This window comes from Lissotriton helveticus, chromosome 7 (genome assembly GCF_964261635.1).
Source record: "Lissotriton helveticus chromosome 7, aLisHel1.1, whole genome shotgun sequence".
NCBI classification, from domain to species: Eukaryota; Metazoa; Chordata; class Amphibia; order Caudata; family Salamandridae; genus Lissotriton; species Lissotriton helveticus.
In genome coordinates, this window is record NC_136068.1 from 310,275,079 (window position 1) to 310,288,973 (window position 13,895).

At 48.6% G+C, this 13,895-nt stretch overlaps 1 protein-coding gene across 1 annotated transcript in view; it reads right to left on the reverse strand.

Moving 5' to 3' along the window:
- Positions 1-2,396: 2,396 nt before the first annotated feature.
- TTI1 (TELO2 interacting protein 1) overlaps positions 2,397-13,895 on the reverse strand; it is a 209,776-nt gene continuing 198,277 nt past the window's right edge. Inside the window, exon 8 of the mRNA XM_078652116.1 lies at positions 2,397-2,912. Coding sequence (XP_078508242.1) covers positions 2,729-2,912 — 184 coding nt within the window. The 3' untranslated portion in view covers positions 2,397-2,728. The remainder of the gene's footprint in view (positions 2,913-13,895) is intronic.

Here is a 13,895-nt window from a genome sequence, read left to right on the forward strand (position 1 = left end):
ATAGAGCCATAATGTTAAACACTTCTTTTCACCACTCTAGGGCACAGAGAATCAGATTGACAAAATGTTTAAATTGTAATTCTGATTACTGTGTGTATGCTCTTGTTTGCCCGTGATAAGATGTACACTGGCAGCACTACTCATCCTGCCAAGAAACGTGTATTACAACACATAGGTGCCATACAGAACTGTGACAGACTATACCCTGTAGCACACCATTTTGGCTTACTACATAATGGGGAGAGTCACCTCTTGAGATTCTTTGTTGTTGACAGGGTCCCAGCCTCAAATAGAGGACGCAACCACATTCATATTTTGAGACAACTTGAATCCAAATACATTTTGGAAGTGAATACTAAAATCCCAAATGATTTGAACACGGACGGAGAAATATCTATCCATGTGGGTGATTCATTTTTTCTCCCAGGGTTCTCTGATAGGTTGCTGGCTGTGATCATATGTTATATAAAACTAGCAGCATTATGTATATGGGTACAGTCATAAGCTTTTATCTCTGATGACCACTTCTCCACATCTGTATATACTGGTTTTAACGATATATTTTTTATGTTTGTTTGAACAGGGTTGGGCCCTTCAAGGAATGGCAAGAATAAACTGATTTTTTCCCTGTCCTATTGCCCTTGGGACTGGAGTCTATTCTCCTCACCTCTCCCTTGAGTCCAAGAAGCATAGATGTAACTTAGAGCTAAGATATCACCTTTTCTCCTCTGTTATCTCTTCTTTTTGTAAATGCTCTTACTCTGTGAACTCTTTTATATCTTCTTGCCTTCACTATTGGTTGAGACATATGACTGTACACTTAGGTGATTATATAAGGGGACCTTGATTTTCCTGTTTTTTCCAGTTTGCAGTTGCTAGATATTTATGTTTTTTTCCATGTATGACTATGACTATTGTTTGCTATGTATCAGCAATGCAGTCAGTGTATATTTTGCCAACTAGAGCTTGATGCTTTAGGGGTTTCATATTCTTATGTTTATCCACAGCATGCCAATTTATTTCATTGTGCACTTTGTGGAATGAATACATACGCCCACTTGGTCGTCATGAAATCTGCTATTTCATAACTGTTGCTATGTGGGTATTTCATATGCTGCCCACTGGGGCTTGATTTTTCAGTTGTTTTTTGATATATTTATTTTATGCCAAGCTTTGATCATGCATACTTTGAGGAGTACATACACCCGCTTGACACTATGAAATGTGGTATACAACATACTAAAATTCAATGTAACATGATATTCTGCTTAAGCAGTGAAACCAGTGTTTATTTTGCCACATTCACTTGGGCATTTATATTGCCTTGCTGCTGTTTTGTTGTGCACATTCTGTCTTTGCCAGGCTGACCAGATACGATCTAACCGCAATCCTATGTCTATGTGTACATTACACTGGTTGACGATCACGTCATCGCCTATTGCCATTCGGCATCTATTATGTTAATCTCGGAGGACTGATGTTCTACTAACATTGCACAGGCTTTCCAATTTATGGATTATACTGGATGAATCATGTTCCCGTTTTCCTGTATATTTACCGTACCAATATTCATGCAAAAACGGCACAGTTGTATCTTACTGTTTGACTTGGCTCAAGCCGTCGTTTATTTCACTCACAATTGTATTTTGTTTATATTGGTGCTGATAACAATGTCCCCCACCTGTGCCCACGGTGTTTGCAATGCCAAAAGGTGTTGGGTGTTTTTGTCGCATGGCTGCACTTCAATAAATCATGCTTTTCTAGCTATCAGGGCCAAATGGATTTTCTTGCACTGGGGTACACGTCTCTGAAGTGTTTTGCAAAGTGGTGTTCGTCTTCATGGGTTCCTCACCCGTACGTGCACCTTTTACCGCTGGGTCGAGGAACTGGGACATTGGGGGGTGTGTGCATGGGTGTGTGCGTGTGTGTGTGTGTGTGTGTATATATATATATATATATATATATAGCTATTCAATCACTCTTTTAGGTGCATGGCCTCACTGTACTAGGCACAATGGATTCGGCCACTCTTCAAGGTATGGACTCCACTCTCTAGCCATGGTCCACTCTACTGTGTATCTACATAGCATGTAAGCACCCACTCCCCCAGTAATGGCTTGCACTCTACCCTCCCAGGTGCACTTCAGCCTCTGACAATTGACTCTCTTATACATCGGTGACAGCAATAACAATACAGGCTAAACACTGGATCAACAAATTTTACATTCGCTATGTTTTTTTTCAATTTATTCCCCAAATACAGGGTTTTATAAATAAGCATTTCTCCTTCACATCACCTGAACGACTACAGTGTGAAAGCACTCTTAAAAATCAGAGGCTTAGATTTTATACGGTTATAAGTGAGCTAAATTCATCTAGGAACACAAACCAGAATATTCTCTTTACTTTACTTTATAATGCACATTTTGTGATTTTTCGAAACACAGCAGCTGGAGTAAGAGGGACGCACAGCCATTTCTCTGCATAATTAAAGACAAACTGAAAATTTCCTGGCAGAGCATGTAATCTGAAAGAACATTCCTTCGAACAGCAGAAAACCCAGGGTGACTTATCCATGAAGGTTAAAAGATGATGAAGTGTTGGAGACCTCGCCGTCCCATTGCAGATGGTCATGGAAGATGATCTTTGTGAACCAGCAGTGGTGGCATCAGTAGTGGCCTGTAGAGCAAGTAGCAGTAAAGGCTCCAGGTTTAGGGTATCCTTGACCTCAGGTCAGATGGTCAAGAAGTAGCTGTACATTATCGGTGAATTCATTCCTTTTCTGTCCCATTCCTTGGAGCGTCACTGGTCGGAGAGATTCGTGGGGTGGTTCATACGAGACAGGGCAATACTTCTCATTCAGCACCAGCCAGGCGGCGTCTGGATCTACGCGGATGAGGCTATGGAAAGTACTAACAGGGCAAAAACAAAGAAACATGTAAGCAGTGGAGCAAAATGTTTCAAACAAACCATTACACATTCAGTTCCTACATTCTTTCCAAGGCCAACACCATGCCTGGGGAGCTTGGGCAGTGCTAAAAGCTCCTAATACATTTCAACCCTCACCTTTATTATCACTGTTTACCAGCATCTGCCCCCCAATCAGCCCTGATTTACTGGAGTGTATTGTTTGATATGTTATTTATGATGTGCCTAATTCTCGATGCCACCATTCGCAAGATGTAGGTGTTTTTAATGTCATAATTGTACTGCTCCACTGCTGTGAGTGTCCTGAGTGTCCAGCTCTTTGTACCTAAGTTCCCCTAATATGGCTGCATTGATTCCAAATGAGGGTGTATGCCCCCTGGCCCCCTTTTCCTCTCTGTGATAAGCCCCCCTACTTGGCCCTGACGGGGCTTCTCACTGGCAAGGCTGTTGCATCCGAGCTTGTGGATTTTTTCTCCCTACCTTCCCTTACGCTGGTGCTTACCCTGACTGCCGTGTTTTTATAGCTGTGGAATCTCCGACTGCTGCCTCTCAATCTGTGGAGACTCCCTCACCCTAGCCCCCCCTTACCAGCCTGATTCCTTTGTCCTTTCTTACTTATTGCCCTAGCCTCCTCATACCCTCCTCTCTCACTCTCGTCCTCCACTCCTCCCTTCCCTTTCCCCTCCTCTCCTCCTACTACCGCCTGCTTCACCCCCCTTTACCTCCCTCTCCTTCCTCAGCCTGCCACACCCCCTTTTACCTCCCTCTCTTCCCTCTTAGTGCCTCCTCCTCACAACCATACTATGCCTCCCCTGCATCTATCCAAACACGGCCCAAACTCTTGGTCCATTCTCTATCCCCCTAATCTCTCTAAATACGCAAAAAAAAAATCAAACACAACCTTCTCATCCTTAACCCTGAAACACTCATCGTTGACAACTACTACAGCCTCACCGCCCCTATTATTACCAACTACATTTTCTATTCCAAACGCCCCTCTAAATGGAAAAGCACTTTCCTACAATCTCTCCCAGTCACGAAGTGCCTCAAAATTCCCCATGGCCACAAACTATCAACGACTCCCTCTCCTACCTTTCCTGGGGAAATCGACATCTCCATTTTTAAAACCGATAACATCCTCATCCAAGCTGCCGTTCCCCACCTCAACACCTTTGAATTTCACTTCAGATCACTGACAATCCAACTTCACAAGTCCGCCAATAACCTTCCCCCCTCTCATCCTTTGCCCTCCTCTTTAACCCCTCTCTCTCATCCTATACGCCCCTCAGCAGATATGCCCACGTCCAACAATGCCTTACAATTTTTGACCATCCAACTTCACAATTCCACCAACAACCTTCCCCCTCTCACCCTTTGCCCTCCACTTTAACCCCTCTCCCTTATCCTCTTCTCCCCTCCGCAGACATGTCCATGTCCAACAATGCCATTCAATTGCGGACCATGTCCACGTCCAACAATGCCATACAATTGTTGACCTCCACCCCCCGCTCAGCCCTCTGGCCCTTCCCACTCCCACGGTCCCTCCTCTTCCCCAGGATCTCCCTACTCCCCGCAGCTCCCAATCCCCGCACACGCGACCTGCCCTCCCTCACACCTCACTCCCTACGCCACGTGTGCTAACCCCCACCACCTTACGGACTCTCCGTGCCCTTCCCCTCCTCCTCTGACCCCACCCTTTTCCTCCTCTTCTAAACCCATCCTCTCCCCCGAAACTAATTTCACCCGCCACCCCGAACCATCTCGCACTCTATTCCAGAATAGCCCCTACACCTCCTCCCCTAGACCCATCCTCTCTCCCATTGAAACTCATAACTCCCACCATCCCGACCCGCCCTTCACCCTACTTCTGAACAATCCTGCCCCTCCTTCTTCACCTCCTTCACCCTTCACAGCCATATACCCACCTTCCCCCTCCATGCCTCTCCTCTTGCCCTACTATGAACACCCTGCGCCGCTCCCTCCACCTTCTCCAATTTCCCACCTTAGTCCTATATCTAACTCTCTTGGCAACATTGAACGCATTCTCGCCACTCTCTCTAGGGATCTCGCTAATCTTAGATCTGATTTCTATTCCCGCAAATACGGAGCCCTCCCACTCCGGATAAACATCACTCACACCAGACATATTAATCCCACTACCCCCAAACCATTTGGCACAACTCCTCTACACTGCCGCGCACACAGTCCTCTCCGCACCGCCTGCCCCCTCTCACCTATGGAGATCCTAGACCTCTGCAAATTCTACCCTCCCTGCTCACCCACTAATATCCAGCCTCCCCCTGTCTCCAGCATCCCCGTCATATTGGGGACTAGCCGAACTCCCCGCTCACCTAGCTCACCTAGGCCACCTCCCCAACTCACCTCCATCCACTCCCTTCCACTCCCCAAAACTCCCCCTAAACCTCTTTCCTGCATGCTTGTCAATTGTCGTTCCGCTGTTCGACATGCCATTGAAATCTCTGAAACTATTCTCAGTGAATCCATCGACATCGCGTTCCTAACGGAAACCTGGCTCAATGACCACTCAACAAGCATCCTTGACCTCCTCGCCCCCTACGGGCTACTCTATTCTAAGAAAAGACCGGCCCATCCGAAAAGGCGGTGGTGTTGCCATCATCTTCAAAGAGGAATTACAACTTTCCCTTGTCAATAACACTAATTACTCCGCCCTTGAATACCTCGAAGCTGAACTCAAAATTCACGGCTCCCAGCCCATTCGCCTTCACAACATATATAACCCTCCCGGCAATACACATCCCTTCGTTGATGAGCTATCCGACCTTCTTACACAATCGTCACTTTCCAACTCCCAAAACATTTTTCTCGGAGACCTCAACCTCCATTGGAATGAGACCAATAACCCCTCTATCACCCTCCTATCCAACCTTCTCGAGATCAATAACCTCGAGCAACTTTGTAAATCTTCGACCCATTCCAAAGGAGCAATCCTAGATGCCATCATTACAAGCAAAGATCTAGCCATCCTATCCAACATCGTTCCCATCGACTGGTCCGACCATCATCTCATACTGTTCTCTATAGCGGTCTCTGCCATCCCTCCTCCCACAAAAATCATTAAACCCATGAAACTGTCCAGAAATCTTAATAATATCCCTCCTGATTTACTGGAATCCAAACTCCATGCCCAACTTCTCGCCATCCCTCCCTCACTGAACGCGAATGAGCTTACAGAACACTACAACAAAGCAGTCGTGGATACCCTGGACCTCCTGGCCCCGCTGAAGCTTAAAAACCAAAGAACCATTCCTTCCAAATCATGGTTCAATTCTGAGCTTGATAATGAAAGACGCTCACTTAGACGGACGGAAAGAACGTGGAGACAACACCCTACCCCTTTGCACCTAGCTCGCCTCAGAATTGCAAGATCATCTTATGAAAAACACATCTTTAAACAAAAAGCATCCTTTTTCCGAGCACAACTGGACCGAGCCAAAAATAGACCCAGAGAACTGTTTAACATTGTTCGCAATCAAACCTCATCCACTCCTCCTATACTTCTGGCCTCAACCACTAGATGGGAAGAAATAGCCCTCCTTTTCTCTGAAAAAATTGCTAGAATAGAACAATCCTTCCTCCAGACTCCGACCCCTACCTCCATTTTGGACATCTCCCCTAACTCACCTGCATCCCTCCCACCCCCACCCCCTGCTCCCTCCATGATCCTACATAACATTGATCTCCAGATCCCCTCCATTCCCTCCTCCCTCCACGATTCCAATCCCCCTAACACTCTCCTTAAAAATAACGCCGCCTGGCATAATTTCCAGCCAGTTACTGAAAGCAATGTCTTTGACATCATTGCGAAACTTAAACCCTCCTCCCACACCAAAGACCCCCTCCCCTCTAAACTTGTCCAAAATCTCAAACACATCATTACCCCTTCCTGGACCTCGATCATTAACACTTCTCTAGCCACCGGCTGTGTCCCTTCCTCCCTACAACTGGGCCAAATAACCCCCATTCTCAAAAACCCTACTGCCGACCCTAATGACCTCAGCAACCTCCGGCCTATTTCCAATCTGCCCCTTCTCTCGAAAGCCCTGGAAAAATGTGTCCTTCTTCAGCTTGACAGACACATTGAACTTTTTAACTTACTTGACCCCCTCCAATCAGGCTCCAGGAAAGGTTGCAGCACTGAAACCGCCATGCTTAACATTGTAGATGACATTCACCACTCCCTCGACAATGGCAAATCTAGCCTATTGATCCTCCTCGATCTCTCCGCAGCGTTTGATACCGTTAACCATTCTGTTCTACTCAAAGTCCTTAGAGAACGATTCGGCCTTAATGGTATGACTCATAATTGGTTTGTCTCATACCTGCAACACCGTGCTCAACAAATTAAAATCCAAAACTGCTTATGGAACCCCTCCCCCATTTCTCTAGGAGTTCCGCAAGGATCCATACTCTCTCCCTCTCTCTTTAACCTCTTCATGGAACCCCTCACCCTCATTCTCAAACAAGCCGGGATCAACTACCATCTTTAAGCTGACGATACTCAACTCTACCATAAGATAAAAACCCATGCTGACATCCTCCACCTCAACAACACCCTCATCAAAATTCAAGCCTGGGTCCACTCGAACCACCTCAAACTTAATCCTAAAAAAACTGAAATTATTCTTTTCTCCCCAAAACACAACCAGCTCCCCATTCAAAATTGGATCACAGACCTTAATGTATTGTATTGGTATACTTTTTTTATAGCGCGGGTCTGTCACCCAACGGGTATCCTGGCGCTTTGACTATAAGAAACCTGCTTCACAACGTGCTGATCAAAGCAACTAATGTAACCCAGCCTTGGGAAAAAGATGGGTTTTTAAGTTTTTCTTAAAAGAATTGAGATCATTTGTGCTTCTCAATCCCAATGGAAGAGCATTCCATAGCCTAGCTGCCGTAAAGCTAAAAGATCGGCCACCCAATCGTGATCTCAATACTTTAGGCACCACAGCCAGGTAGGCAGAAGCCGAGCGAAGGGATCTGGTCGGAGTATACCAATGGAACATGTTCTGTAATGGAATAGGGCCTTGTCCGTGAAGGGCCCTAAATACAATACATAATGATTTAAAATCAATCCGCTGAAGGACCGGTAACCAGTGGAGGTCCCTTAGTGCCTGGGATGAAGAGTTAATGCCCTCAACTGCCCCTTGTCCCTAGCCACCTCAGTCAAATCCTTGGGTATCTCCCTTGACAACCGCCTATCTCTCAATGTACACATCAAAAACTCTGCCAAAGGAGCCCTCCTTACCCTACGTAACCTTAAGAGAACTAAGCCCTTCATCCCAATTGATGATTTTAAACTAGCAGTTCAATCTCTTGTTCTATCGAGCATTGATTACGGCAATGCCATCCTCACCGGAATTCCCAAAACACACCTGGCACCTCTAAAATCAGTGCTCAACCTCGCGGCCAGGCTTATCACAGACTGCAAACGATTTGACCACATCTCTCCCGCCCTCAAAACCCTCAAATGGCTCCCCATTGAAGGCAGATCCACTTATAAAACCGCCTGCATTGCGCACAAAATCCTCCACCAAAACACTCCGACATACCTTGCTATCAAATTGACCAAAGCAGGCTGCACGCGACCCCTGAGAAGCTCTAATACCCTCCTACTTATCCCCCCCTTCAGAAAAAGAATTCCACTCAGTCACGCTCCTTTTCAGGCAATGCCCCTCTTATTTGGAATGCCCTCCCACCAGACCTCCGTTGTAACCCGTCCTACCCCTGCTTCAAAAAACAACTCAAACTTCTTATCCTTAATAAATACTGGGGCTTCTAACTACCTCCCGAGTGGCCTCACCTTCCTCAGCATCCCCCCACCCAGCTGCTCCGCCTACGGCTAGTGAACCCCCTCCTGCTCCCCCTCTCCTTCCCTTCCCCTTCAATCTTATCACCTTCCCTCCCCTCCTTGCCTCTCCTTTACCTCCCGTTTCTTACTACACCTTATGACCTTCAGTTTTTCTTGCACATTTTTTTTCCTCCTAGGTATATTTTATTCAACCTTCCCACCAAACTGCGACCTCTATATTGTATATCTTATTGTGTTTAGTAATTGTTTTTTACTTTTTATCTAGTGTAACCTTTATCCTATGAGGACTGCTTATTTTTTAATCAACTTTCTGTACTTATACACACTGTACCTGTATTTAAACACCTTTCTGTTACAATTGTAAAGCGCTCTGATACCTCTGGGTCCAGCCAGCGCTATACAAAACCTCTATAATAAAATAAAATTAAATAAATAAAAATAAACCCTCTAAGACTATCTTTCCTCAGTGATCAAAAAAGGCTTGCCCATCTTTCTCTTTTATTTGACTCTCCAATCCCACTCTAAATCCTTCTTTCCGATCTCAGCATATAGGACGACTTTAGGGTGGCCTATAGTGATTCACATACAACCAACCTAACATCCTGCCGCCTGAAAATAATGGGACATGAACTTGGATGGGGCGTGGCGGACAGTGATATAAGCAAAGGTGAAAGTGAAACATTACAATTGGTTAAATATTATGTTACTTTTGAGGTGCATCCACAGTCCAAATCCCAGAGACAACCAGCCTCTGAAACACTCGTTTATTTATTTATTTTTTATTTTGTGACTTCTGAAGCTAAGACTGAATGTCTTAAAAAAGCTACACTTTTGTAATTTCTGTACACAGATGTCTTTCCACAAAGTGCAAAACTGAAACAATTCTGCTTTATTATGTGGGTCTGACTTGAATATATTGAGTCATGTTTACAAAATTAAAACACATAGTGAACTGGAAAATAGAAAGTAAAATATTACTTTCTGTTTAGAATACACCTACAACATAAACATGTAATGTGTGATGATTGAGTGTACTTTTGAAATGTACAATAGACCTGCATACATTTCAAAGCAAGCAGTCCAAAGGAGGTGGAATGACACATTAAATAACCAACAGCAAAGATGAGAGAGAAATACAACTCGGGGGGGGGGGGAGCTAAAGCCTCCTTCACAAAGAAATGGCAACAATAGGTGATGCAGAAAATGGCGCTGTCAAATTAGATCTAAAAATGGTTTTATAGAAATACGGTGATATTCAGAACTTAGAATTGACAAACGGTGGCATGAAGCTCCACTTAAGATAATGGACCTGATGCAAATCGCTCTTTGGGGGTGATTTAGTAAAGTGATTTCCTGTTGTGGGACACTACTACCTTTGTTCTAGCTCTTTTCCCCTATGCGTAGATTCCATTAAGTAATTTACTTGGTGTGTACCATTGCTTCCAGGGTATGGGTTTCTTTTATGCCAGACCGACTCCGTCCATAACCATTTGGTATGCACATATCCCTTGCCCTGAAATGAAAACATTAGCACTACCATCCATAAAATAATAATAATTGCCAAAGTCATTGACTTCCTAATCAGGAACAAAGACGCTCTGCTGAACGGACGCTTTTGTTGGGACTTTGCTGCCTCTTACCTCTACTCCTCGCGGTACCCGCTCCGCGGGTCCCGCATCGTGAGGGGTGCCGGATCATTGCTGGGGGCCACTGCTGAAGGACTAGCAGGAGAGGACTGTGTGAGGCGGGGCTGCGAGCGAGCGCGGGTGCTGGGACTCTGCTTCCCCAGGAGCACCCGCCAGCCCGGATAGCGATCACCTGGGCCGCTCTCCCCGACCCCTCCCCCCCACCCTTGAGCCTTTTTAAACTGGTGTTGCCGGACTGCCCAGCGGGACGCTCTGCTGAACGGACGCTTTTGTTGGGACTTTGCTGCCTCTTACCTCTACTCCTCGCGGTACCCGCTCCGCGGGTCCCGCATCGTGAGGGGTGCCGGATCATTGCTGGGGGCCACTGCTGAAGGACTAGCAGGAGAGGACTGTGTGAGGCGGGGCTGCGAGCGAGCACGGGTGCTGGGACTCTGCTTCCCAGGAGCACCCGCCAGCCCGGATAGCGATCACCTGGGCCGCTCTCCCCGACCCCTCCCCCCCGCCCTTGAGCCTTTTTAAACTGGTGTTGCCGGACTGCCCAGCGGGACGCTCTGCTGAACGGACGCTTTTGTTGGGACTTTGCTGCCTCTTACCTCTACTCCTCGCGGTACCCGCTCCGCGGGTCCCGCATCGTGAGGGGTGCCGGATCATTGCTGGGGGCCACTGCTGAAGGACTAGCAGGAGAGGACTGTGTGAGGCGGGGCTGCGAGCGAGCGCGGGTGCTGGGACTCTGCTTCCCAGGAGCACCCGCCAGCCCGGATAGCGATCACCTGGGCCGCTCTCCCCGACCCCTCCCCCCCGCCCTTGAGCCTTTTTAAACTGGTGTTGCCGGACTGCCCAGCGGGACGCTCTGCTGAACGGACGCTTTTGTTGGGACTTTGCTGCCTCTTACCTCTACTCCTCGCGGTACCCGCTCCGCGGGTCCCGCATCGTGAGGGGTGCCAGATCATTGCTGGGGGCCACTGCTGAAGGACTAGCAGGAGAGGACTGTGTGAGGCGGGGCTGCGAGCGAGCGCGGGTGCTGGGACTCTGCTTCCCAGGAGCACCCGCCAGCCCGGATAGCGATCACCTGGGCCGCTCTCCCCGACCCCTCCCCCCCGCCCTTGAGCCTTTTTAAACTGGTGTTGCCGGACTGCCCAGCGGGACGCTCTGCTGAACGGACGCTTTTGTTGGGACTTTGCTGCCTCTTACCTCTACTCCTCGTGGTACCCGCTCCGCGGGTCCCGCATCGTGAGGGGTGCCGGATCATTGCTGGGGGCCACTGCTGAAGGACTAGCAGGAGAGGACTGTGTGAGGCGGGGCTGCGAGCGAGCGCGGGTGCTGGGACTCTGCTTCCCAGGAGCACCCGCCAGCCCGGATAGCGATCACCTGGGCCGCTCTCCCCGACCCCTCCCCCCCGCCCTTGAGCCTTTTTAAACTGGTGTTGCCGGACTGCCCAGCGGGACGCTCTGCTGAACGGACGCTTTTGTTGGGACTTTGCTGCCTCTTACCTCTACTCCTCGCGGTACCCGCTCCGCGGGTTCCGCATCGTGAGGGGTGCCGGATCATTGCTGGGGGCCACTGCTGAAGGACTAGCAGGAGAGGACTGTGTGAGGCGGGGCTGCGAGCGAGCGCGGGTGCTGGGACTCTGCTTCCCAGGAGCACCCGCCAGCCCGGATAGCGATCACCTGGGCTGCTCTCCCCGACCCCTCCCCCCCGCCCTTGAGCCTTTTTAAACTGGTGTTGCCGGACTGCCCAGCGGGACGCTCTGCTGAACGGACGCTTTTGTTGGGACTTTGCTGCCTCTTACCTCTACTCCTCGCGGTACCCGCTCCGCGGGTCCCGCATCGTGAGGGGTGCCGGATCATTGCTGGAGGCCACTGCTGAAGGACTAGCAGGAGAGGACTGTGTGAGGCGGGGCTGCGAGCGAGCGCGGGTGCTGGGACTCTGCTTCCCAGGAGCACCCGCCAGCCCGGATAGCGATCACCTGGGCCGCTCTCCCCGACCCCTCCCCCTCCTAGTCCGTGGTTACTATATTTGGCGGCCAGTTCTCCCGCGGCGCGGGAGAGCGCGGGTGTGCGCCGGGAGAAGCCCGGGACAAGGGCGGGGCCGTCTGCGGCCGTCCTAGGCCGGAGTAGGCTGGGCTGGGCCTACTCTCTTGGTTGTGTTATTAAGCGTTTGATCCCAGTAAGTGATATAGTGCCCCATACTCGCCACTGAACCCTAGACGCCATGCCATCCCCGATTAGGGATAGCACCCCCATGAAACAGTGCGGTGCTAAAAATAAAACCTTAGAGAATTATTTTCCCCGGGCTGTGGGAGATGGGGACAAAGATAGCACCTTAAACCGGCTCAGGGTTGAACGGAGACGCTCTATAGACAACTTGAAAAATAGACCTCTGGGTGACGATCTTATCACGTCTAATGTAGAACTGACCCCAATAGATGATGTCCCAATCCTGTTGAGAGATGGTACTAAAACTCCCGTAACCTCCCCCATGAGCTCTACCCCAGTGAGCAGTATATGCTCAAGCAAGGTGACTATTGACCTAATTTCCCAACCTTCCCCAGCTCTGCAACCTAGGAAAGCCAAACCCAAGCCAGCTGCAGCACATGCAGCTTTTGGGCCCCCGCCAAAACGTAGGAGAAAGGTGAAGGGTGCACAGGGGAGAAACAGACCCAAACCCCTTATTTTTGAATTTGGGAAGTTATCTAAACCCACCACACCGACTGTGTCAGCAGTGGAGGTGCCACAGTCAAAACCTGCTGCACAGATCGGTCTGGCCCCTGGTTTATTGGGAAACACAGTAAATAATACTGTCAACGTCCCCCTTTCTGTCGTCCCGTTAGGCAACTTGGAATTTCTTTTGAGGTCCCTATTGCTACCAATTAGTGAAAGCATCAAAAAGGTGGAAATTAGATTAACCATCCTTGAGGCCACACTAAATAGTTTAAAACTCCCAGCCAATTCGCAAGGAAGAGTTCCGGAGCCCATTGCCACCCCAACAGCCCCCCCAAACAACCCCCAAAAAAAGGAATGAACTTAGCCCCGACACAGGCTGCGACTGTGGCTGCCCCATTACATCCCCAGAGGAACAACCCCGCCCGAATGAAGACATCCAACTCTATTGGGCCTATTCTTTCTGTAAACTCTGTTTCACCATTACAGCCCATAGATAGTGCTATGCTAACACCACTAATGAAGCTTCCCCCCAGGCCACGTAGACCCAATTTACCACCAGAGGCAAATGACTTCACTGTAGTGATGGCGGGTGTTCCCCCGCTAGAGGCAGGTGAAGCTGAGGACTTTTGTGCCTTAAAAAGCAGGGTAATTAAGTGGCTAAACTTGAATAGACCCTTACCAGTGCACTTAAATAACGAAATCATAATGGTTAGAAGGGTCCCATGGGTGGGGAGAACTCGTAAATCTATAATAGGGGACTGCATATTGGTGAGCTGTAGGGATGTTAGAACTGTCTCCTACATA